We start from the raw sequence: 27,735 nt of genomic DNA on the forward strand, positions 1-27,735 counted from the left end.
ACAGATACCTGAAAATGATTTATTAATGGATTAATCCAAACCAAATGTATTATATCCATGGCTGTAATGTGTGTAGCACATGAAAAACAAAGCACATGATGATGACTAAATCAGATTGGCGTGACTATAAATGTCACTGATATGATTGTAATGCATATAGTACAGCAGGGAGTGTAAACAGTGAAGGCAAACAGTACATATTGCACACAGAGAGGCAGTAAGGTGCTGGTGGTGGGTTGGGCTTTTAAGACTATCAAAAATAAGAACTAATATCAAGATCCATGACCATGGACCAGTGGGCGCTTAGTCGCAACAAAGTTAGTAGGGTACAAGGGTTAAAGAGCAGACTGAGGTCCTTTTTTTTAATAATAACAAGCTAGCTGGCGGTTTAAGACACGTGAAAAGGTTTTTGACATCAGCAACATTTGTCGAAAATTCACAAAGGTCCCACATGGAATTTATTAATAACAACGCTAGTGCAAGTCAATTAGGAGCAAAACTATCTAAAGTAAGCCCCAAACAATTATTACATGTTTTGTTGTTGTTGTCTTATTATGGTTTTGCTCATCATTATTTTACACCGGCGCAGCTTGCATATTGTATTTGACATATACTGTACGTCACAGTAGCTCTCTCTTCTCTCCTTGCTTTTGAAACCATGTTGGGTATTTGCAAACACTGGTTGACCCTGGTTTGTCCTGAACAGCCTTTCAGCCTCATTATACCAACACAGAGGGTAGGTACCTCATGCAGCAGATTATAGATTCAGGTATTTTCCACACTATGCAAGGGCACATCTGTATGGTATTAATCAATGTTAACAGCAGCATTTAGCAAATTAAATCACTTGACCATACAACAGCAGCTGTTATCTGCTGGGCCTGTTTAGTGGCTGTGGAGCAATTTGTGGAGTGGGACAAGCTGACCTCGACTAGGAGACTGTTATGACTGTTAGCCCTAGTTTACATTAAGCCTGCATATTTCCCATTACTGGGATTTTTTTAAACCTGTGTGTTTTCTCTTGCTTATCACTTTCTGTCAAGATACATCTGAAGCCCTAATTCTCCTGTCGTGAAGTTAAATGGTATCTGTGGGAAAGGATTACTCCTAAAGGAACTCCATTTCCCATGATCCTCCACCCCGCCACCTACTTCCCTCCAAGCTGAACCCCCCCTAGGCCCCTATATAAACTTTCCTACAGTAACACTACAGGCTGATGGTCCACTGTGCACCGTGGACAATACAGTGATGAATACACCATATAAGCAACAACCAAACTGGTCCCACCACAATAATAATTTCTTCGTAGAAATAAGCAATACGATTGCATCATATCAAACAATAAAACATTGTAGAATAGAAATATAAGCACATTCAAAGAGCTTGTGACTTGATTAAACGCTGGTGATCGTGATAACTGTGTCACCCATCAGTTTCAGCTCAATGATTCAAGTTCAACGGAGAAACCCACGTGTTAAACATGTTAAACATTGGCAATTAAGGCACTTAAATCGAGAAGTGAAAAGAAAGAAAGAAAGTGTCATAATTATTTAAAGTGAGTTTCACTGTCATAGCCTTCATCCTCCTCTTTAAAGCTCCAGTGCTCAATAGCTAAATGCTTTGGTTTTAAAATAATAATCTGCCTACCGTAGAACAGTGCAAGTGCCATTCAGACACTGATGGAGAGAAACGGGGGAAAACGGTTTCTCCTCCCATCCAGGGCCATCCTACCCATATCATGCAATTTATGTTACTGACTGAAGACGCAAGACTGTGTGTGTGTGTGTGTGTGTGTGTGTGTGTGTGTGTGTGTGTGTGTGTGTGTGTGTGTGTGTGTGTGTGTGTGCCCGGTAATAATGAATTGACAGGAATAAAACTTATCGTGGTTGTTCCATGCAGCTAGATTTGGACCTAATGGGACACTGGGCTGGACCCGGGCTGGTTTTTGAAACACCCACAGTGATGTGGGGCTTACAGCTTACAGCTTACAGCTTACAGCTTACAGCCCTTTCATGACAACCAGTCATATGACCAATTATTTCTGGACACGTGTAATTGCCCACATATTGAACTACGGGACTTCCAGGTCTGCACTCCAAAGAATGTCTGTTTTCATCTATGCAAATATGAATTGAGGCGTTATTGTCCCAGCAGAGAACTGTAAGACATAAAAAAAAGTTGACCTTTTCTAGTTTTCCAAAAATAGTCCACACAGCGGACATATGGACAGCAAATTCAACTGTCTTTTAGCCATGATGACGTCTGAAGTGAACTATAACACTTTGCAGAGCAGCTCACTCATGTGATGTCATTATTACCATTGCTTTTCTTTTTATGTTTCCCCCCATTTTTCTCCACAATTTGGCCCATTCCCCCTGCTGCCCGGTCGCTGCCCCACCCCCTCTACACATGCTTCCTCCGATACATGTGCAGTTGCCAGCCGCTTTCTTTTCACCTGACAGTGGGGCGTTTCACCGGCAGGACATACTGTAGCACGTGGATGACGCTATTCCCACCAGTTCCCTTCCGCCCCAAACAGAGGAGGCGCTAGTGCAGCGACCAGGACACATACCCTCATTCCGGCTTCCCACCTGCAGACACAGCCAATCGTGCCTGTATGGACGCCCGACCAAGCCGGAGACAACACGGGGGCTCGAACCTGCGACCCTCACGTTGGTATGCAGTGAATCTACCGCTGCACTACCCGGACGCCCGATTATTACTATTGCTCAGTGCTACTTTCGAATAGGGTAATCACCTGTCTTCATTATGGAAATGGGATTATTACATGGCAGGCAGGCCAAAAAGAATCATGCCCGGTCCACACAAATAAGTACCACAATCCTGTTCCAGCAGGATCGGGCACAAATGAAGCAGTTTACACACTTGGCGTGTGTTGTGTTTCGCCTGTGCTCTGGTCTGAGGAGTGTGCGTGGTTGCGGCCGGTCCTGCGGCAGGGCGGCAGTTTCCTCTCCCACAGACAGATGGCGTCGGCGTACTTCACTATGACCTTGTCCATCCAGGTGAGAGGCTGAGGGAACAGCACCGCCCCCTCGAAGAAGCCCAGGTGGCCTCCATGTTGGGTCAGGGCAAACATCACGTTGGGCTTCTTCTCTGGAGGGGCAGAGAGAGAGGCAGAGATAGATTGAGAGAGAGAGACAGACAAGCACACACACATGGACAAAGAGAGAGAGATAGGGACCGAAAAAAGGATCGTTTTGTGAGTGTTTTTCCCCCCTCTCTCAACAGTACAATATGAACAAGAATCATGGCAAATTATATACCAGCACTCTAGATGTCCTTTTCAAAGTTTTAATTTCACTTCTGGGCAGCAGCAGCAACAACGAACGTTTCAGCCCACAGGCCTTCTTCAGCGTTGTGCTGCCTGTACAAGGCGGAAATGACAGCTATATACAGCTATATGACAGCTATAACCATCGATAAAAGACAAGGAAACACTGTTACAAAAATTGCATTTGTGAATGACACACACCATAGAAGACTTCCTCAAAAACAACAGCAAATATGTGTAGTACACAGTCAGATAATAAGAAGAAAAGCTCTGTAGCAAGAACCTCTGAATATCAAAAGTTCAAGGATAAGAGGTTTTAGTGCTAGCCAAGAACTACGGAGCTCCCACACTTTTTCTCCAAGGGTTTGTTTTTACAATAATAAAATAGGGGGGGGGGAGTTGTTCCTCATATAGGTGCGCTCCCTCAGTTCCCCATGTAGTACTACACACCTGTACGCACGCGCGAACTACATTGAGGGAAATGGGTCCAATGTTTGAATCAGATTCACCTTTTTGGACCTCACACTGCTGTCAAATTCACACACATTGCACACAGACCCACAGACCCCTGGTCCTCACAGCCCAGAACTAGGGATGGGGCCGATCCGATCCAGTATCGGTATCCGATATCGACCTAATTAATGGATCGGAAATGTCCGATACTCAAGCGGAAAATTTCCGATCCACAAGCCATGTCTGTGCTTTCATGGTGTCTGCTGAAATGACTCCGCTGGCACAAGAGATTCCTGCCTGCTGTGGCTAGTCTGCGAGCGGTATGCAAAATGTGGAATGGATTTCCTGAACGGAGGCGTGTCTCAATGAGACGCATGAGATACGCCTCCGTCTAGAAAATCCACTCCACAGTTTGCAGCCAGGCCAGCTAGGGAAGCGCATGGCACTGGAGGGGAAAAACACAACAAGAAGCCAGCTAGCAGGCTAGCATTTTAGCGGCACTGAAGCTATCCAACTTTTCCACACATGTCCGCTGTGTGGAACTTTTTTACTGTCGAAACACCGCAAAGCAAGACAGCAAAGTGCAACGTTTGCAAAGCCGTTGTTCCGAGAGGCGGAAGAACCATCGCGACGTACAATACCACTAACCTTATCAAACATTTGAAAAGGTACCACCTGAAGGAGCACGAAGATTTTTTACAGAGAGGGCTGAAAGACGAAACGAGCCGCCAGGAATCACTTCTGGAATAATTTCAAAAGCAGGGTAAACTTCCAGCAGACAACGTGAAAGCTAAATGCATTACGGAGAAGTTGCTCAACTTCATTGTACTCGATGACCAATATCGTGGATGAAAAGAGGAATCGTCTGACAGCAGAGAGAGCAGAAATGCTCATATTCCTCAAAAAGAACCTGCCAAAGTTTAAGTGCGATTTGTAAAACATTAGACTAGAAAACCCAAATCACTCCCCGTTGTTTGTTTTCTTTTGAAGAATCGTTACAGACTCTGGTGTTAAGCTTAAGCCAGGTCACCTTTCAATGCCAAACCTCATACTGTACATCATTTGTGCTGTTCAGATGCAGATTGTTTTATGTGTAAGATGTTAACACTTATTGCACTTTTCTTTTATTTCAAATATTTGATATTTGAATTTGAAAACCTTGATTTGTTGCTGCTACACGAGCCAGAATGTACTTAATTTGTGCTGATTAGATGCACATTGTTTTATTGATAGTGTGAATGTTTACAGTATTTATTGCACTATTCTTTTATTTCAACTATGATTTGTTGATGCTACAAGAGCCAGTGAGGGTACTTGATTGTTTGTGCTGATTTATTGGAGAGGGGCAGTGTAGAGAAGTTTACACTTTATTTCATATTTGACACTTGAAAACCATGTTTGTTGCTACATAGTAGTGTGTGTGTCTGCTTGATTTGTATCTGCTGTTCAGATTAATATGACAGGTATTTTTTGATACTCATAGTGTATATGGCATTGCACTAGTAGTTTAACACTGTCTTGGAATTTAATAAATATTAACACTCAATTTGAAACCCTTAGTTGCATATTTGTTTTCAGGATGGGAATTTTTACAGGATTTCCTGCTTTTCTGACCTGGTATCGGAATAGTATCGGTATAGTATCGGTATCGGCAGATATCCAAATTCAGGTATCGGTATCGGATCGGAAGTGAAAAAATGTGGATCGGTGCATCCCTACCCAGAACCCTGCTGGATTTCTGTCCAATTGTCCAATTCAGAAAGCAGGTCCCTGATGAGACAGCTAGAGTGAAAACCTGTGAGTCCTGAAGGCCACGTCTGTGAGAACCACTGGTCTAAAGCGCATTGATTTGGGCATCCTTTACATTGAAGGGACAAAAACGAAAAGGAGAAGCTATTAACAAAACTCAAATCAAAGCCATTATGATTATGCTTTGAAACTCTCAAAAAGTGGAGTTTTTTGTACATCAAGTTAATAACTGTATTAATACTATATTATATACCTGCCAACACTCCTGATCTTCACAGGAGTCTTCTTATTCTTCTTATTTTTTGTATACAAATCATATGGCTGTAGCAGGCTTAGTTTTAACAGCAGACTGTGAAACTGGATGACCTACAGTAAGGCATCCTATGTCCCCCGGAAAAAGGGGTAAATAACGGTCTACAAACATTTTGACCAAGGAAAAACTATTTTCAAAGGGGTGCCTTGACCTCTCACCTCAAGATATGTGAATGAAAATGGGTTCTACGGGTCGGGTACCCACCAATCTCCACTTACCAGATACCCCAGAAAATCTCCTTTTTCACAGCCTACGATATGCTGTCAGCCACACCCACCACACATTCATTCCAAACTGCTGAACATGCTGCTATTCACTTCAGTGGCCGTTTGGCAAACCATCAGTCAAGAAGCTGTACATCAAGAGCAGCCTGCCGCTGCCCTGCCCTGATCAGCTATGTGTGTGTGTGTGTGTGTGTGTGTGTGTGTGTGTGTGTGTGTGTGTGTGTGCGCGCACACACACACGTGTGCGTGAGTGTGTGTGCGTGCATGCATGCGTGTGCAAACATACAATAACTCTACTGGGAGTAAGTCTCTACCCAGTGTGCGGACTCTACTTTTTGCCTGTTGCTAGTAATTCAAAAAAGTCAGGAAACAGAAGTGTATTGTGACATACACATGGACTAGGAAGATTTTCACCATCAAGATTTGTATTTTTTTATCCAAACTTCACTTTGTCCATTAACTGCTGAACAACTGTTATCATAACTGCTATAATAATAATCAGGGTCCTAGTTTGACTTTAATGTGTTTCACATTCTCAACTGAAATAGAACAAACCCATTTTGGCTGCATCATCTACTGAGGGGCTCAATTAAATCATCTATTTATTGGGCTGTCAACATGCGGTGAAGTGTATTTGTTTGTTGTTGTGTTTCTCAAGTGGTGAGCAGAATATTACAAGAAGGTTACACAACAACAGTGATGTCATCACACAACAACAGTGATGTCATCACACAACAACAGCGATGTCATCTTTTGAAATGATGAAATAAACCCAATCAGCCATTAGGCCTGTCTCCTTCCACTAAAGAGCAAGTTTAGGATTTCAGGGGCAAAGGTCTAAGTTACCTCTTCCCCCACAAGGCCTAGCATTGCTGATTTACACACACAAGGGCCAAAGCTAGTGACCTATACAGACAGTGAGGGAGAAGGCAGTGACACACACACACACACACACACACACACACACACACACACACACACACACACACACACACACACACACACACACACACACACACACACACACACACACACACACACACACACACAAGGGCCAATGCTAGTGACCTATACAGACAGTGAGGGAGAAGGCAGTGACACACCAACACACACACACACACACACACACACACACACCTATAAATAATCCCACAGCACAGGGGGATCGCATGGCCCTGAAAAATTCAACAAGACTGTCTGAGTCAGGGTGCTGCTGAGCAGATAGCTCTCACATGCCTTTATCAACACAGAGTCTGAGTCAGGGTGTCACTGAGCAGATAGCTCCCACATGCCTTTATCAACACAGAGTCTGAGTCAGGGGGCCACTGAGCAGATAGCTCTCACATGCCTTTATCAACACAGAGTCTGAGTCAGGGTGCTGCTGAGCAGATAGCTCTCACATGCCTTTATCAACACAGAGTCTGAGTCAGGGGGCCACTGAGCAGATAGCTCTCACATGCCTTTATCAACACAGAGTCTGAGTCAGGGTGCCACTGAGCAGATAGCTCTCACATGCCTTTATCAACACAGAGTCTGAGTCAGGGGGCCACTGAGCAGATAGCTCCCACATGCCTTTATCAACACAGTCTGAGTCAGGGTGTCACTGAGCAGATAGCTCCCACATGCCTTTATCAACACAGTCTGAGTCAGGGTGTCACTGAGCAGATAGCTCCCACATGCCTTTATCAACACAGAGTCTGAGTCAGGGTGTCACTGAGCAGATAGCTCCCACATGCCTTTATCAACACAGAGTCTGAGTCAGGGTGCCACTGAGCAGATAGCTCTCACATGCCTTTATCAACACAGAGTCTGAGTCAGGGTGCCGCTGAGCTGATAGCTCCCACATAGTATATAGTGTGCTAGTCATTTTTACTAGTGTCCGAATTCTCAACGGTTAATTTTATTCACTACTACAAAATACCCAAAATGCACTGCAATTTCTAGTGAACACTGAACAGCGAATGTACCCTACGTTTTCTCTCATATACTGTACCACAATGCAATGCGGTCATGTTTACCAAAGGAGAAGAAGAGTGAGGTAGTGTGCGAAACACATTTGATCGTTCCCAATATAGTTGACTATTATGATAAACAGCACATGGGGAATAGTGAGTGAGTGAATGAGTGAACCATTCTGAACACGGGGGCTCTTGTCCTCTGCTGAAACATGTTGGTTCTTATAAAGAGGCTCCACCCATCACCTCCAAGAGTAGCTGAATTTCTTCTTCCTTTCTAAATAATAAATACATTTGCGTAAATAAAGGCAGGAGACTAAAGCTTAATTTATACTTATTATAAAGTGTCCCTCAGCACATGAAAAATAAAAAAAATAAAGTGTCGCTCATGTTGCTGCATTTATGCTTCTCTCCTCGGCTCAACGGTCACGTGACGCTAGAGACAGAGGGAGGCAGAGAACTAGTGCAGACAGCCAAGAGAGAGAATGCTGTCAGTGAACCCATGTCGGAGGCAAGATGTAACTGCAGCCGCATATAACGACACACAACCACACAATCACCTCCTCTCTCTCTGGGAAGTTGGTCACGATGTTCTTTGTGATTTTCACGAAGTCATACATCAAGGACATGCTGATAAAAATAGCGGAGACACATACAGTCCATGGGAGACACGTTCATTAATTTCATTTCAGCGAAAACTAAAACAAGGAAGTCAAGCGCGTGCCCGTCGATATAGCCAATCACACTTGAGCGACATTATGTGACGTAGTCAGCGACACTCGAAATTTCACTAGGTAGCAGACACCTCTCGCCGACACTTGAAAGTGTCGACTCAAGTCCTCATTTCTGTCGGCGACCGTTTCAAAAGTGTCGGCAGACGAAGCATAAATTGGGCTTAATACTGCCAGTGCCAGGCCTTCATTTCCATTATGGTCGCCCATAAAATGTACGCACTCATAAAAATTCTGTAAGGTGCTTTTGGGTAAAACCACATGTGATATTACCGTATTTGATTCATCTTTCTACATCATTACAATATAATCCAATATATCAAAGCTCACGACGACATCAGTAACACCCAAAATATTTCTAAATCATCAACAACTGATCACTAACTTTCTACAGAGAAATGAAATTAAGCTGTAGAGGCAGACCTGCAAGTGAGCGTGGGATGGCCAGCAGTGACTGATGGACCAGCGGGTCATCTGAGGAGTTTAGCAGGAGGAGAGGCACCGTGACCTGAAAGAGAAACAACATGACTTATACATTTACTCTCTCAATGGCTTTGGAAAACCTAATGCTGTCATGTTGCTGTTTACCTTAGTTCTTATTATCATATTATTCTCATTAGTGGCCTTGTGCCCTAAAAAAATATGCGATGCCGAAGGCCAAATGGCCTTGCCCCTAAAACGACAGAATTCCCACCCTGGTCCGAAGCCTCCGTCTTTGGGGCTCAAAACAATAGAGGAAGTGTAATAATTAAAGGATAATAGCTGCAAGCCAAGTGCGAATCCATAGAAAATGGCCTAATGTAGACATGATCTAAGTCTCTATCCAGACTGTGGTTCCTCAGTGGTGGAGCGAGCTACCAAACTCCATTCGATCCACAGGGTCCCTCTCAATCTTTACGAGCAGGCTGAAAGACCCAGCTCTTTAGCCAACCACCTTCTCACCTGATGGACTGTTTAACCAAAAATAATAATAAATAAAAATAAATAAATAAATAAACTCTTTATATGCCTCTATGCACTGCCTTGTAAGTAACACCTACGTATATCCTGACCAGAACTTAGCTTTATGGCAGTCTCCTCCTTAGAACCTTGCTTCTGTTGTATTAAAGTCTCATGTGTACATCACTTGTAGTACTAAAGATTAGTATTAATATTCACTGACAGCATCCTCTGCTTTATGCTCCTTGAGGGAAAATGCGGTTGTTTGAAGTGAACTGAAGCAAACTGAATGCCACAGACAGTGGAGGCGTGTCACTTACGTTGTGGATGTACTGTACACAGCTTTCCTTCTCATAGTACTCCTTCACGGAGCTGTAGCCATGGAATTTCCTACAACACAAATCATGTCAGACCATGAGTGATGCAGCACCAAGTCCAAGCAGGCAGTGTGTCCTGTTTGACGAGTGTTTGAGCGAGACATAGTACATCAGATCTGCAATTAGGCCCCACCCGCTTTTAGGGGGAAAACACAAGCCTCTCCCCGTTGACTTCAATGTAAAATAGCATGACCCAAAAAGAATGATAGAAAATTAACAGAATCAATCTCGTTTATTAATGACGCCAAAACACCATTAGCCTACATGACAATATATTACTCCTACATACACTGGAAATATTACTTTGACGCATCTAAAATCATGTGACTCATGTCACATGTGACGTTCTTTTATTTACAGCCCCATGACTCGTGGAGGCCTAGTGTCGTTGTACCATCCCGGCTACTTGGCGGCTACTACTAGACTGACGAGTCACGAGGCTGTAAAAAAAGAATGTCACATGTGACATGAGTCACATGATTTTAGATGGGTCAAAGTAATATTTCCGGTATACAGTATCTTGCCCATTCTATGGTCAGACGAGTTGTAATATATTGTCATGTCATGGTGTTTTGGGGTCATTAAAGGGATAGTTCAGTTTGTTTGAAGTGGGGTCCTATGAGGTACTCTCATACAGTCAGTGCACTGGGTAAAGCACTCTGGACGCATCGCCCACCGAGATAGGAGAACTGCACTCCAGCTGCAACAGGCACAGAGAGCTGTCTGCTGAGTGTGATGGGGGCCAAGAGCAAAAACATACAAAACAACAGAAAAAATACATGAAATGCTTCCATACTGCTCACCTGGCATAATGCAAGTCTCCCACAAGCCCTGAGATGCCAAGTTGACTTGAGAAGATGTCATTTACACCCTGTTTTTAGCTGAAATCGTCACTGTAGCAAGGTTGTAGCCTAGTTGTTGAACTTTCAGCTGCTAGCTCCAGTGACGAATTTCAGCTAAAAACAGGGTGTAAATGACATCTTCTCAAGTCAACTTGGCATCACAGGGCTTGTGGAGACTTGCATTATGCCAGGTGAGCAGTATGGAAGCACTTTATGTATTCTTTCTGTTGTTTTGTATGTTTTTGCTCTTGGCCCCCATCACACTCAGCAGACAGCTCTCTGTGCCTGCCGCAGCTGGAGTGCAGTTCTCCTTTCTCGGTGGGCGATGCGTCCAGAGTGCTTTACCCAGTGCACTGACTGTATGAGAGTACCTCATAGGACCCCACTTCAAACAAACTGAACTATCCCTTTAATAAATTAGATTGATTGTTATTTTTCTATAATTTTTTGGGGGTAGTGCTATCTTACATTGAAGTCAACGTGGAGAGGCTTGTGTTTCCCCCCTAAAACGGTGCGGGAACATGTGCCGCCTACAAAATGACGTATTGCCGATCTGATGTATACTGAGTTTCAGCTAAATGCCTACAATGTCAAATGAGATAACATTGATGAATTTGAAGGGCCACAAGCAGTCTTGTAAAAAAAAGAAAAGAAAAAACCTCATGATGCTGTCATCGATCTGCATGAGAGAAGTGGCTGCGAACAGTCTGTTCAGGTCTCCCTCCTCCATCTTGCTGGAGTTCATGCCAAACAAAGTGCGCCTGGAACAAAACAATTACACAGGCATTTAATGACATAGATCAGGAGAGATTGTCCACTGGTGACAGTGACTAGTAAACCCTACAACTCCCCTGCCACGCTCACTTCTTACCAACAAACCTTTAGCATAGAGCCAAACCTCCAAACGACGGCATGTTTCCTGCCTAGCTGATAGAGTAAATCAACTCCAGTGACAGCCGCAGTTCACCAGCACTCGGCTAGTGACTAGTAAAAAGCTCAAATAAATTTCTCATCTCTAGGCAGATTGCACAAGAAAGAGAGAAAGCAGCGCTTCCTCCTGTGGATGTTTATCTTGTGTGTTAGGCTGTTGCCATAGCAACCCACTGACTATCTACAGACTACAAATGCTGCCTCTATAAGCTGATTCATCAATTAATCAGTTGCTCATTCTAAAGGGGCGTTCACACCGACCTATTAAAGTTTGTTGCTGGCGTCGAGTTTACATACAAAGTCAATGCAAACGAGCGATTGAGCGTATATTCGCCTGGGAGAATAATCGCTGGGCGTCCGAGCGGCAGAGACAGAGCGACAGAGCGAAAATACGCTCGTCGCTCAAGATGAAATATTCCAACTCGAGCGAAAATACGCTGGCATCAGTCGCTCGCTGTTCAATGCTGATTGGCTGCCGTGTGAGAGCGAGTCAAGGATCACTCTGGCTTGGAACAAACCGCTGGTTTATTGTGTGGCAACAAACCGCATTGACAGGCTGACAGCTGACATGAAGTGAAGTCTGTACTACCGGTATGCAGCTCGCATTAGGAGCACGCTGATAGGCTTAGCTTGTAAACAATGACGGTGGCTCGTAGTGGACAAACAGCATGACATTGCGTAACGTTATATCCCCCACATGTCCGTCATTTCGTGTGCCTGTTGATGAGCGATTTAAACAGAGCGACAGAGCGATTCCAAAGGGTTGACTTGAGCGACAGAGCGAAAAATAAATATCTCGGTGTGAACGCTCCTTAAGTGAATAAAGGAGGATTTTATTCCAGCAAAAAGTTGATCTGTGCACCAGAGTCTCTCCAACAGTGAGAAAGTCCTCCTAACCACAGAGTGCCAAACTCACATCAGCTTGTTGTCTTATGCCCAGAGAGAGCCCCCACCCTCGGGACACTGTGAGTTTTCGATGAAGTCAGAGGACTTCAGTTCTCTAGGGAATTCAACCTTCGCCCAGTTCACAGATGGCTGGGAAGAATACAATCATATCTACCCTACCCCCACACCAACACAAGAAGAATACAATCATATCTACTCTACTCCCACACGAGCACAAGGCTGTGAGAGAGGAAAGCAGAAATGAGCTGACTCATCTCAATGATGTTCCTGGAACATTAGCGGGTCTCAGAGGGGAAAGGGCCATCACTTAACACTAAACACAGTCAATAATGACGCACAATGTCACACAGTCAATAATGAAGCACAACATGTATTTTGGCGCAATTAGATGTGTGTTTTTGGTTATTTTGAAGGGGTGTACCATTGGCTTCCATTCTACGGCGATACTTACTAACTTCACGACTGTAGGTCAATGTATACTGTATACTAAACTCCCGAAAAAGTGGCGTATCCCTTTAATGTTGATTTAAATCGCATTTTTCAAAACAGTTACAAAGTACTTAGCAACACTTTAGATGACAGAATGCTGTGTGTCACACCTGTGTGACAGGATGAGCTTCTTCATGTTCTCTGCCAACAGGAAGTTGTACACCCTCCGACCCTGGTCCCACTGGAGGAATGTTTCCTGGGCCCTACGCACGCACGCGCACGCGCACGCACACGCACACACACACACACACACACACACACGTCATTAGAATAAGAAGGCTCTCTTGTTGAGCTCTATCTGATGATCAAAAGAACATTTGTGATTATAAACAGAATTCAAATAAAGAGGAGAATCGAAAGACTCAAGTGTCCAACACACAAGCCCAGGATTAAGGCCGTAACGGCATTTACTTTTTATTTGGCAGAATATCTGCTTTGATTTGGAAAAAGACACTTTTTTGCTCTGCTATAAAATTAGGAAAATGTCACGTGTGCCTCTCTCACTTTAAACCCTTGTGACGTTCACCTGGTTTAAAGTTCCTTGGTTGAAAAGGAATGAAGACCTGTGACAAACTAACAAGCACATGTGTGCTGAAGACAGCCTGTCCCGTCCCTGTAGTGTATGGCCTCGCGTGCACTCACTTCACTTTATTTGTACAGCGCACGCACGCAGGCACGCACGCACGCACGCACGCACAAGGTGCACTGAAGTTTGTGGAAGCCATGACGTGTGTATGGATGTTGTTGTTACACACAAAGGAAACCAAGGCAACCAGAGTGCAGTCCAGCCTTGACTTTGCCCTACATACACTATGGATGAACGATTACCACTGCAGCGCAAGCCAGGTAGAATTCCTAACACACACACACACACACACACACACACACACACACACACACACACACACAATCTACTGGTGAACTGGAACTGCAATTTTGTTGCACTGTGCCATAGCAATGTGTGCCATGAGTATCACTGTTCAGGTGATTATACTGTATAAGATCTTGAAAACCTTCAAGGAGGGCTGATTCGAGTCATGAAATACAAGTTTTCTTCTGGTTTATCAGAAATTCATGATGAAATGATGAGGGGATATTGATTCTATACTCCTGAGGAGAGCATTATTTTGGATTTACACACTTGACACACTCACTCCCAGAGGTCTGAATGAGGACTTCATGAGACTTCGTGTCATGTGTGTGTGAACGTTGTGTTCCGTGCCCGGGCGCGGAACGGGGAACCGTGACAGGGACCACTTGAAAAGGTGGTCTGGAGAACGCTTTGGCGAGCCCGGGGACGGAACACTTGCGAAGGTGAACGCCAACCGTACCGAACCACATAGACAGCACACGGGCGAGGATACACTCCAGGCGTAGTTGATGATGCAAGTGTACTCTGCAAGTGTTCCGTTTTGTTCCCGAGCACGGAAGAAATGTTGTAATGTGAAAGCTGACCAGCGGGGGGAGGATGATCGTACTCGGCACGGAACAGAACGGAACGAAAGGAATTGTTCCCAGTGAGAAAGCACCCTTAGTGACACTCCCCCTTTTTTTAAATATAGAGGCGCGTCTATTTATATCTGGCCATTTTCAAGGTATGATGGCCTTCCGGCCCGATGTTATTTTCTGATGTGCTGTGAGGGCTTTTTTCTACATTTGATTGTATCATATTTGTACATATCTGTATATATTTATCGACATGTATTTATTTAAATGCATTTTCTATAACTTAGTGGGTCAAACTTACTTCCACCGGGGTCATGTGATGACCATGTGAATCATGTGACCGAGGGGAAGGGTTCTTGTCTATGTGTGTTTTGTGTCTGAAGAAGAGTGTGAGGAGCTACAGTGTGCAGACTGTTCCGTTCTTGTACTGCTCTTGTCGTTTGGTCCAGCAGCACCTGCTTTGAAGACCGTTGTTTTGGGATGTGCTTCTTCACCAAGTTTTATCAGAACTTTATCTCATTCTTTCCTTTAGATTATTTTTTGGCAATACTGTGTTAGAGAACTGTTGACAGTAGAGAGGAAGTACAGTGGAAAGATGGGAAGAGAAGGTCCCACACCAGATTTTAGCCCCAACCAACCGAGACAGATTCATGTACTACTACTAGCCTAAGTAATGCACTTTTATAATGCGCTTTCATTCAATAAAGAATGGTGTGGACAAAAGTACAGTTTAAGACGCAGCATCCCTACAATCCAAAGCTTTCCAAACGTATCCAACCCTGGTTCTACCCACCTGAGAGCGCTGTATCCCTGGCAGACGCTGATGCAGCAGATGACTCGGTCCTGGTTGCATCGCTTCTCACCCAGGAACTTGCACACAATGTTCCCTCCCAGGCTGAAGCCCACCACCACCAGCAGCGTTTGGGGGAAGGCTCGCTTGATGTAGGCCACCATGGCTGCAAACTCCCACGTACAGCCTGGATGGAAGAGACACTTTCACAACCGTGCAATACTGAGGAATACACAACTTTTGAATGAAGACGTAAGCAGCTGTAACATAAATGTGTACAGTGTACCCAATTGTTTTGATAAAATGGAGTTTCTTTGGCGTATAGCCTAAAAGCCTATAACCTTTTAGACATTGATACAGCCACACTTTCCAATGAAAACCTAGTCACTCTACTACTATATTTCACCTTTAATTTTCTCCACACAACAGACTACTGAAATTGACTAACAGTCAAAATATCATCTGCTGTACTTTCATAAAAACGTGTCAAATAAAAAACAACAAACAAAATCAAAATAACAGTTTAGAGCAATTTCTTCAAACTCAGCATAGCGTTTAGCATAGCGTAGCATTTACTCCTTCAGTTTGGTCTGTGTTTAGCATAGCGTAGCATTTACTCCTTCAGTTTGGTCTGTGTTTAGCATAGCGTAGCATTTACTCCTTCAGTTTGGTTTGTGTTTAGCATAGCGTAGCATTTACTCCTTCAGTTTGGTCTGTGTTTAGCATAGCGGAGCATTTACTCCTTCAGTTTGGTCTGTGTTTAGCATAGCGTAGCATTTACTCCTTCAGTTTGGTCTGTGTTTAGCATAGCGTAGCATTTACTCCTTCAGTTTGGTCTGTGTTTAGCATAGCGTAGCATTTACTCCTTCAGTTTGGTCTGTGTTTAGCATAGCGTAGCCTTTACTCCTTCAGTTTGGTCTGTGTTTGGCCAATTGACAACATTTGAACTCAGGTGAAACCAAAGAGCCGCACCAAAACTACGGTACCTGAAAATACAAGTCTTGGTCCTTTTACAAGTCAACTGCAGCGCAGCTCATTAGGTGTGAGAATGTAATCTGAAGAAATTACATTAAATTAAATGAACACAAAACACTAAATTGGGTACAAAGATATTAAGTAAGGGTTAATGCACGCCGAGGTGTCCATTATCAGAAAATAATGGACGACGTGGAGGCGCGAACCGTCCGAGGTGAAAGCGTAAATATGTATACGTATGGTATGTACTGTATATATGTGTGTGTGTGTGTGTGTGTGTGTGTGTGTGTGTGTGTGTGTGTGTGTGTGTGTGTGTGTGTGTGTGTGTGTGTTTTTGTGTGTGAGTTGCAGAGCAGTGTGGATTATATGTGATTTGTGATTATTGTGATATTACCGTAATTTGAAATAACTTTTTTATGGTGTTTTGAGTCTGGTGTAGAGGATTTATATCCTGTACCAGAATTATCATTACAAATTCCATTATATTTTTATTACATTTTGTTTACAAGCCCCGGTTCACTTCTAATTGGGCAATGTGATCCCAAATGAACAGAAAATCAGTACACGTTTCCCTCATGGTTGGACCAAAGAAAACAAGCTGTAGGTCTGATCGCCCCCCTGGTATTCCCTGCATACCGTAGGTGAACATGCGTGGCGAGGTGAGCTCCATGTTGGGCAGAGCCCCCAGGTGGTTGAGCACGGCACAGCGGTAGCCCTGCCGCTGGGAGTGATCCACGAAGGTCCGTATGTAGTTCTTCTCGCTATGGTTACCGATCCCGGGACAGATTACCATGGTGATGTCGTCTGCATGGCAACATATAGGCATACACACACACATAAACACACACACACATAAACACACACACACATAAACACACACACACACATAAACACGTGCAAGAGGGAATGCGTACACAAACACAGACAAATTAGTCACTGTGGGGAAATGTGGTCATGCAAGCTTCTGTGTGTGTGTGTGTGTGTGCGTGTGGTTAATTGGCTGCTAAAATCCATGGCATTCTCCCTCTGGGGATTCCATTCTTTGTCTTTCTGTCTGTCTACACAGACAGAAAGACTAATACTGTATGTGTCTGGTATCGTGGTTGCTCACTACTTGCTGCACTTGATACTTTACAAACAAGCACATTCAACTTAGGAGAGAACATTAGTAAGTGGTGTCTTCAGTGAAAAACAAGCTTTAAAAGACAGAAGATTGGTAGATACTCAGATAACATGTTGGCAGACCCTATAGTTGCACTGGCCATTGAATTGGCTTGAATGAATGTAATGTTACTGTGGAGCTATATACAGTTTAAAATAGGGATACACCGATATGAAAATGTTGGTCAATACCGATAACCGATATTAACATTGCTGTTATGGCCGATAACCGATCCGATGTCGATATGATGCGTATAAAATTAACAAATTTAACACGAGAGGGAGGGGGTTGTGGGCACATTTACCACTGGTACAGGGTTGTGGCACGAGGCGAAGCCGAGTGCCACAACCCTGTACCAGTGGTAAATGTGCCCACAACCCCCGACCTCGAGTGTTAAATTTGTTTTCTACAACGGCTACCAAATAATATAAAAAATACACAATTGTAACATCCAATTCATTTATTTATAATCATTACTGGTTTCAGAATACATTTATCCTTCCGCCACAGAATATAGTTCCATACACAAGATCAATGATTGCACTAAACATTTAGTTGCCTTTGAGCCAAAAAACAACTAACCTATTCCTTAACGGGATTCACAGTTATTGATACATTGCCTGTAAAAGTACAGTTATTTAAACAGTTATCTAAAGCAGCCCGTTTTGGTGGTGGTGTGTTGATATCTGGTGACGGCAGAGGGCGTTTGTTTGTTTGACAGTCCCAGGTTCGGGGTCCGGGCGCTAGTCCGACCTCCCGCTAGTCCGACCTCCCGCTAGTCCGAACTCGTGACAACTCAAGCTCAGCCAGTTCTCTCTCCCCAATTTCACCATGTCTTTCTTTGTTCACTTCACCTTCATCTTCATCTAACCACTGCTCAAAACTCAATCCACCCAGTAAATCAAACGTTACTACGAAATCGGACATTTCCTTGTGTTAGAGATCGGCCATTTCCTTGTTGAAGATTTGCAGACTGCAGGCTAACAGTGGGCGGAGTCAGCACAGGGAACGGAGTCAGCATCAGGGAGCGGAGTGATACTGCGGTTGGAGCCGAACTGTAGATTGTTGGCGTATTTACCACTGTTGCTAGCCAATCAGAATCCAGTATTCACTCATGCCGTTGTAGAAACACATTTCTATGATGATCAAATGTACATACTGAAAAACACACTGTGAATTTGAAAAAGTAGTGCATTTCTTTATTTCCAAAACATTTGGAAAAGTCCGTAAATCATATATTTTGAGTTTCCTCTCAATGGGAAAATTTTGCCTGATACCGATAACCGATATTAACATTGTAACATCGGACCGATGTTGGTATGTTTCCACTCACGCAATATTTTTACAAGTCTGGTTATACTCTGTTAATACTGTCTATATCTGTTAAAATCTGAATCGTTTTATAATAATTTATAATCTCTTTAGACCCTTTATATTTTATTTGTTTATGTCTTGTATAGTTGTTCTTATCAATGTTAATGAACACCCATCACACCAAGACAAATTCCTAGTATGTGAAAACATACCTTGGCAAATAAAAGAATTCTGATTCTGATATGTTAAAAAATTATGACACCGGCTGATACCGATATGATTGCCGATATATTGTGCATCCCTAGTTTAAAATGTGGGAAAACCAACTCCTGAAAGACAAGTGCTTTTTTTTTTTTATCCGGCCCCATATGTGTGGTAATGTTTTTTTTCTCTCTCCCATTTTCTCCTCAATTGTACTTGACCAATTCCCCCTGCTTTCCTGGTCATTGCTCCACCCCCTCTGCCATCCGATACAGTCGCCAGCCGCTACCTTTCACCTGACAGTGAGGAGTTTCACTGGCAGGACGTAGCATGGGTGGGGGGGATTATGCTATTCCCCCCAGTTCCCCTCCCCCTGAACAGACAGCCCACCCGAACCAGAGGAGTTGCTAGTGCAGCGACCAGGACACACACCCCACCGGATTCCCACCCGCAGACACGGCCAATTGTGTCTGTAGGAACAGTCTGACCAAGCCGGAAGCACCGCTGCCGGGAAGTGAACGTGGTCAAGTATTTTTGTCCAAACAAAACGAAACCAAAACAAACAGTCTTTTACCTCCTGTGCTGTGGTCCCCGAGCGCTTCGAAGAGATCAAAGCTGGCCGTAGCCCCATCCTGCATGGGCAGGAAGTTGCGGATGCCGGAGGGGGTTGGAGTGTTGATGCGGCCCACCTTGCCGTACAGAACCGTCTGGAGGTGACCGCTCTTCCCCCAGAGCAAGGGAGGAATGTATCTACAGAGGAGAAGCTCAGTGTTACATAACGCAGATCTAACCTCCAACCCTGGAGACGTTTCATTACAGACGTGGCCAAGATGATCACCCTGCAGACAGACACACATACCGATACACCCCCCCCCCCACACACACACAACACTCCAGGAGGCCACAGGCCGCCTGCATCATTCAACTGCTGCCTGGCAGCTGAGATGGGTGAGTCAACACCAACCTTCAGATTCCCTACGTTCACTGAGTTTTTTTTTTTATTAGTAATCCACAACCATCTTCATATCTTCTATATAACACAACCGCATCGTATTCCCCTGTAAACTTATGTAACAAATGGATCTCAGGAATCCAGATCAACATAGGTTCACATGTTCTGGTGATATAGCTATGTGCCCCACCTAGTCATTTAGTGTGTAGTTGAGTCACCTTCAAGTCTTAGTCGAGGCCAAAGTTCCCAGTGTTCAAATCTGAGTCAAAGTCTGAGTCACCAGGACAACGTCTCAAGTTCAAGTCCAACTCCAAGTTACCAGCTTGAGTACAAGTAATCCATTCTAGACCAGTCTTTTCCTCGTTGGATTTTCCTTCTAAATATTTACATTTGGTACTACCTTTTCTACTAATGTTACATCATCCTGTCACAGTGGGGTTTTTTCTGATTTTCTCCTATTTTCTCCTCAATTGTACTTGGCCAATTCCCCCTGCTGTCCTGTTCATTGCTCCACCCCCTCTACTGATCTGGGGAGAGGCGTAGACTAGCACATGCTTCCTCCGATACATGTGCAGTCGCCAGCCGCTTCTTTGCACCTGACAGCGAGAGGTTTTACCGGCAGGACATAGTGCGTGGTCATAGCTGAGTCACATCAACGTCAACTGAAGTCAGACTAGGCACTTCTAAACACTCACTCTTTGGTCAGCATGGGGCAGGACTTGAGCAGGTAGCGGCTGAGCGGTGTGTCCTGGTAGGTGATGTCCGGTGGTGACGTGGAGCTCTTCAGGTTCAGACAGCGGACGATGACGTACAGGACGGTGGCCACCGCCGCCAGCTTCATGCCGTCAAACATGGCCGGCAGCTCGGTGCCCAAGGTGTACACATCAGCGTCCCCGAGCGTGGCCATGGTAGAGACGGGACAGGACCTGCGTACACAGTAGCCGATTTGAGGAGGGGTGCGAGGGGATGCTGCCCCCCTGAAATCAAAATGGACAAAAACTTCCGCTTTGTAATACTGCCGTTCCCCTTTCATTCAATTAAGAAATGTGCGAGCTACTCATTATCAGTGTTGGGGGTAACTCATTACAAAAGTAACATATTACATGTAATACATTACTTTTAGCAGTAACTCAGTAATAAACAGTAACTTATTACTTATAGGATTTCAGTAATATTACACCAGTTACTTTATCAAGTAACCAAAGTTACAATTTTTTTTTTTTTTTTTTATCAAAGCACCTACCGGTATTTAAATAAAGATACAATCATTTCCTAATCAAACCGTGTGTTTTATGCAAATAACCACTATAGATGACAATAACAAAGGAAAATAATACAATTTTGAATTTTGGATTGTTTACACTGACTTCAAGGCAGTTGAAATTATTTTTTGGGATGTTCCGGGGCGGCGATGTCATTCTGCTGCTGCTGTTGTTTTGGTGAAAGTAATGCAAAAGTAGTGTAATAACTAACGAGTTACTCTACACAGACAGTAACATTGTAAAGTAACTTCTTACTTTCAAATGAAAGTAACTAGTAATATGTAGTAGATTACATTTTGAAAGTAACTTGACCAACATTGCTCATTATTGCATGTTTTTATTGGCTGAGGGCACAGCGAAACCTGCAACGCCGCTGTGGCACCTTGAGGATATTATGTGGGCTTTTATAAATGGGCTGGAAAGCAGGTAGAACTGCAGGACTTCTTCTAAAAGAAGAAACATCAGGCATCATAATGATTATTTCCTATCATTTAGCTACTAGTTGACATTTTAACACCAAAATAATAATAATAATAATAATAATAATAATAATAATAATAATAATAATAATAATAATACAAAACAGAACAATTACAATAGTACAATACATGCTTGGACCCCTAATAATAACAATAATAATAAAACATTAGGTCATACAGTCAATGGTCATACATCAGTAGCCTGTACTACGAAGCTGTCTTAACAGCAGTGTTGGGACTAACGCGTTATTAAGTAACGCGTTACAGTAACTAAGTTACTTTTTGCGGTAACGAGTACTGTAACGAATTACTTCATCAGTAACGTAACGTACTTACAATTATTGCGGTTTAAACAGGCTCGTTACTCGTTACTCCACGATTCTGTGCGGGACCTACAGCAGCGAGGGTAGAGAGGAAAATGCGAGTCTGACGGCGGTCTGATGAGGAAGTAGGCTAATCGTGCGGCACTTCTATACTTTCTAATGTTACTGGACCAAATTCTGATAGTGAAACGGGTCATTTTGCGCGAGCTGTGTTGTGTACGGTAACGGTGTTCACTTCACACCGCTCGGCGAGTCAGCAGCATGGAGCCCTCTCCTCCTCGCTTCTCTCAGGCTGTCTGTCACCAGTGTCCTGCTGCACCCAGGCAAGCACAGCACTCGTCTCTCGCTTACAGATTCCCCTCGCGTTGGAGGGTGTTCACGGTGTGTTTCACGTTGTTTGGTCATGAAATGGGGAAAAAATGCCTGCAAGTCAGCTGCCTTTTGGAGATGAACTGCTATTAAAGGCAGCCGCGACGAGCGGCTGCTTTGGGGCTCTGCTCTGTCCCTATCTGCAGGCAGTGCTGGGCTCTGCTGCTCACTGTCACTCCGCTTTTACAAACGGTAACCACAGTGTTTATGTTGTTCAGCCAGGATATTATAGACTACTGATACAGTTGTTAATTATACAGTGCCAAAAGTGTACTGGCTACTTTTTGAAGGCAATAATAAATATGCCTCAATGTTGTCTTGTCCCACACTGTGCTACAGCAACCCCAAAATAATGTGTGTGCATTAATAAGAGAATTGAGAGTTAAAAAAAAAAGTAACTCAAAAGTTACTTTCCTAGTAACTAAGTTACCTGGACAGTAACGAGTAACTTAAAGTAACTGAGTTACTTTTCAGAGCAGTAACTAGTAACTGTAACTAAGTTACTAATTAAAAGTAACTTGCCCAACACTGCTTAACAGACCCGCGATCTGTCACTTTGATCTGGTTTGACTGAACAGGATCAAAGCTATCTAGTTTAAGGATACTACGACGCTGGTTTTCTACTCGATAACTGAAGCTGGGTTCATCTGGGATCTGCCTGTGCACGCGCACGTTTTTCGCTCGTGCACAGGCGCGCGTCCACGCGAAAGAGGTGCGCTAGCCAATCACATTATGAACAGCTGAGTTGATCCACGCCCACACCCATTTTCACACCCATTTCCTCATTCAATGAAAGCGCAGTGCGTGATCAGAGTTTTAGCGGATATTTAATGTAACCTATGTCAGAATGAAAATCTGCGTTGGATATAATCTGCTGAAGGACTGCTAAAGCTGCGGCTTGTATTCACATCAGTCATTTGATTTACTTTGATCAGCGATTTCTGTCCCCTAAATGTGTAATCTCAGCCTATAAATTTCCACAATCTGTAAACCTAAATTTTAGACCATAGATTTAGAAACGCATGCTCAATGAATAATGATCTCTATCACTCATTATGTGTGTAGTTGCACTGATCGAATAATTAATATATAAAATAATGATAATGCTGATGCCTAATATAAAAGAGAAAACTGCTGAACTGAATTGAGACGATGCGGGCATAGTTTTCATTGATAAAAACTAGCCTATTTTTGCTCATATATTGGCATACAGCCTACAGGACACAGTTCCAGCTGAAACATGCAAGAGCCTGCATATTTAGTAGCCTATTGGGGCTATTCCATATTTATCCCATATCTATATTATATGTATAGGCTTTTCTGGCATGTAGGAGAATATCACCCTCACTCCCTTTGAGGCTCCGTGTATGATATGCGCTGCGTGATTAATAGTGATCATATTTCTCCACGCATCGTTGAGCTGTTAAGACATAAAGTGGTAAGTAGGCTTAATTTAATTATGTAGCCTACAGAGCCACAAATGTTTTTCTTGTTCTATTCTCAGTTGACTGCAATCTATTTTTCATATGGCGATCTTATATGAATGGTGAGTGACTCCAGAGAGCCGATTATATGGGTCTCTCATGGATTTTGATCTTATACCCTGAAGCTAACCTGGTCGGGACCAGGTTAGCTTTGCAGCATGAGTTGCCATGGTGATTAGAAGTTAACTTGCTTTGTAGTACGGCTAAACCAGGGTTAAACCTGAAGTTACCTCGCTAAACCACTAATCTTGCTTTGTAGTACAGGCTACAGGCTACATCATGCTCAACGGGATGTTGCCATGCAACGAAATAAATGGGAAGTCAAGATTAACCTATTTTGAATTTTGTGGCAGGTAATAACGGTCAAAGAGAGGAAGCCCTTTGTGTGTTGTTCTCACGTAAGCCCAAATATAATTTGACTAAGGACTCAGTGGATTTAGAGCACAAAGGCTTTTTTTCCTGTAGTATTACTGTAGGATTTATGGTAGTATTTACTGTTTTACTGTGTAGTATGTGCTGAATTTTGTGCAGTGACTCAATTTACTGCTTTGAGTGGTAATCAATGGTGATCAAGGAAATGGATAACTAAGGCTGAAACAAATGTAAACACACACACACACACACACACACACACACACACACACACGGTTCAGGTTGATGTTTAATACACGATGCAGCAGAGGCCAAGCAAGCAGGTGAGGATGACGAAGCGTCTTTGGTAATGCGTCACTGAAAAGTGCTTTATAAATTAAATTAATTATTATTATTATTATTATTATTATTATTATTATTATTATTATTATTAAAGCAAGTGTCACCGGGTGGTCAGGAGACTATATAAGATAAATGTGCCATGTTAAGTTACACTTGATTGTATTGTGTGTATTTGACCCATCTACTACTTTCTACTACTCTCTAAGCCAGCGATCCTCAAAGTCCGGACTCCGGTCCGCATCCGGACCCAGACGCCATCCTATCCGGACCGAGCCCTATAACCTACAAATCACTGAATAGTTACATTTTCACGGAGCATTTCTATTTTAACCGGCACATGCTTTTCTAGCCTTTACGGTACTGGTTTATCTGTCAGGAAGCTCACAGACCAATGCATGCGCTGTAAATCATCACACGTGATGCTACTCAGCCAATCAACAAGCGAATCGATTCTGCCTGCTGCTGCTGCGGGAGAGTTGACACACGGCGGAGGAGAGGTGAGACTCAGAGAAATGCGAGAGAAGTATTTCACATCGCGTGCTCAAAAGAAACGAGTAGACCGCGAAAACAAAGCTTTAGTTTTAATCCAGAGCAGGCAGACTCATGTTCATTCATTGGTCTCACGAGCAGTTCAAAACCAGTATGTCTCGTGAAGTGTGATGCGATCCTGACCAGCTGTCTATGGAAGTGCCACACATGAGCACACACACACTCAAATCCAGGGCGCACACACACCACGGCATGCAAAGTTTGCATTGCGAGCGACCGATAGATAGAAAGACAGACAGACAGATAGAGTGGGAGCTCACTTCTATCAAGAGAAAAGGAGGTTTGTTGGCTGAGAGCCTGACTGATAAAATGTGAAATGGAGTTAAGAAAAGGAAGACAAGGGGGAACTTATTTTTGTAAAATTAAAGCACTTTATTTTAAGATGCAAATTTTTCCAAAGCACTCTGTTGTGTTATTTCTAAATGCAGCCATTATTTTACTTGAAATGAGAAAAGAACATGTATTTATTATTAGTGTAGGCTAGTTATTTATAATTAATCCAGTTAAATATGAAAACTGTAAATAAACATTATTGATGTTTATTTTGATTTAACAGTCAGTCATTGACTACATACAGACGTTGTACCATTAGGCTACTGCAATCATTGAAGTAGCCTAAGTTCAATGGGACTGAATCATAACGCAAGCTCAATGTTCCGGACCTTCGCTTGAGGACATTTTCTCTAACTGGACCTCTTAGAATTTTAATTGAGTGCCCCTGCTCTAAGCAGTGGGAAGCAGTGTGTGATACCTCACATCCAATTGCATGTCTTTTGAATGACCTTTGTTTTGTTACAGCAAGGCTGTCCAAACCTTTTTGAATGGGGGCCAGATTTGATCATGTGATCATATGGGTTATAAGAAAAAACAAACAAACAAACGCATACAATACAATTGTACTCTAAGGATTTTGTTTACGGTCTGAAAACATTCGTTCTGCCTGCGTTGTTCCGACTTGGTGCTTATCTACAAACTGTATGAGAGTCAGAGTCGATGCTGTCATCGTTCAGTGAAGGGAAAAAAACGCAAACTGAACTTGCTTCATTAACCAATACTGATATAGTATATTTTGATAGATACTGTAAGCCACGGGCCGTTTAAAATCAGTCCGGGGGCCGCATTTGGCCCCCGGGCCGGACTTTGAACATGCCTGTGTTACAGTGACATAAGTTTAGGTCGTCCTCAACTCAGCAGATGAGCCCAACTGGCTTTTCTTTAATGTTGGCTTTTATAAAGCTATGTGAGGAGTGCGCTACTCCTCTCACTCTCAGCCTTGACTAACTCCAGTTCTTTTGCCAGTGCCTTGGTGGGAGGAAAACCCACACAAACATGCAAAGCCACACAGAAAGGACCTGGGACGGACCGGGATTCGAACCCGGGATCTTCTTGCTGTGAGGCAACAGTGCTAACCACTAAGCCACTGTGCCACCATAAACACCACCCAAAGCAGCAAAATGATGAGCCACTGCAAAACATTCAGCAGATATAGGCCTACTAGAGTAAACAGGCCTACTAGAGTAAACATGGTTAATGACTTCAGAGTGGCTTGAAGAAGTGAAGTGAACTCACCTTGCTTTGTCACTTTAAAGAAACTGCGGCTGCTCAAAGCCCGTCCTTGATCAGTTTTAAACCTGTGATGTGTTGTGATGATGCTCAGCACTGGAAAACAGACAGTTCATCATTTTGTTAATACATTCTGCAGTCACCGCTGTTCTCTAAATCTGCAAAAGTCATAACTTTATATTAAAACAATAAAAACATGCGACTGTGGGGCAAAATCTGACACTCATGACTCTAACAACTCCACCTAAGCAGAATTAAGATACAGATCAGCATGCTACAGTGTATCCACTGATGGTAGAATAGAATAGAATAGAATAGAATAGAATAGACGGGTGAGACTATAGAATAGATTAGAATATAATAGACAGTTGATTAAAAAGAGAATAATCCAGAAGAGAATAAATGTTGACTAGATGAACAAAAATATAATTAAACAGACAGACAATATGATAAAACATGCGCTGACTTGAATGGAACAGAATACATGCTGAATTGAACAAGTTAGAATAGTTTTGTTTGGACTACATACTGTAGAATCTTGTTGACTACGATGGAATGAACAGTTGATCAAACAGAATTCAACAGAAGAGAATAGAGTAGACGCGGGTTCGAAAGAACACAATAGAGATAGAACCATAGAGTGAACAGATTAGAATAGAATAGAACAAAGTGAAGGCGAATACCGCGCAGCTACAGGGAAGTCACGCAGGAGAGTGTGGCGTCGCGTCTTCTTGCTCTCCCTCCTCGGTTTGTTTCTTCTTCAGGTGAAAGTGTCTCCAGCAGCCAGGGAGCGACGCTGAAGAGAAGCGAAAAGTTTGTAAACTCAAACCCGGCTCGGCCTACCATTCTGCTGCTGTAGGGTAGGCCTGCTGGGAGTCTGTCTGTTCATCCAGGCTGCTCTCTCTCTCTCTCTCTTTCTGTGTGTGACTGTGTGTGTGTCTGTCCCTCTGTC

At 43.3% G+C, this 27,735-nt stretch overlaps 1 protein-coding gene across 3 annotated transcripts; it reads right to left on the bottom strand.

Annotated features, from left to right (window-relative positions):
* On the bottom strand, positions 1-27,735 carry LOC310793291 (monoacylglycerol lipase ABHD2-like). 3 transcript variants are annotated; one of them, XM_083655085.1, is made up of 11 exons: positions 27,627-27,735; positions 26,790-26,879; positions 20,736-20,966; positions 19,663-19,838; positions 17,048-17,215; positions 15,440-15,623; positions 13,311-13,403; positions 11,535-11,636; positions 9,977-10,046; positions 9,141-9,225; positions 1-3,114 (listed from the first exon to the last, which is right to left on the bottom strand). In XM_083655085.1, exons 3-11 carry the CDS (start codon positions 20,945-20,947, stop codon positions 2,879-2,881), a joined length of 1,326 nt encoding a protein of 441 aa, XP_083511211.1. In that variant the 5' UTR covers positions 20,948-20,966; positions 26,790-26,879; positions 27,627-27,735; the 3' UTR covers positions 1-2,878. The 3 variants fall into 3 exon arrangements, with proteins under 3 accessions (XP_083511211.1, XP_083511212.1, XP_083511213.1); XM_083655086.1 differs by having other exon boundaries at positions 27,467-27,722; XM_083655087.1 differs by lacking the exon at positions 27,627-27,735 and adding an exon at positions 27,313-27,446.

This window comes from Poromitra crassiceps, assembly GCF_964638095.1.
Source record: "Poromitra crassiceps genome assembly, chromosome: 18".
Classification (NCBI taxonomy): Eukaryota; Metazoa; Chordata; class Actinopteri; order Beryciformes; family Melamphaidae; genus Poromitra; species Poromitra crassiceps.

Coding starts and splice junctions, on each gene's coding strand:
- LOC310793291 (XM_083655085.1), bottom strand. CDS start 20,947: ATGGCCACGCTCGGGGACGCTGATGTGTACACCTTGGGCACCGAGCTG. Junction 19,839..20,735: donor TGCCCCATGCTGACCAAAGA/GTGAGTGTTTAG, acceptor TCTCCTCTGTAG/ATACATTCCTCCCTTGCTCT. Junction 3,115..9,140: donor CATCCCACGCTCACTTGCAG/GTCTGCCTCTAC, acceptor CTGCCCCTCCAG/AGAAGAAGCCCAACGTGATG.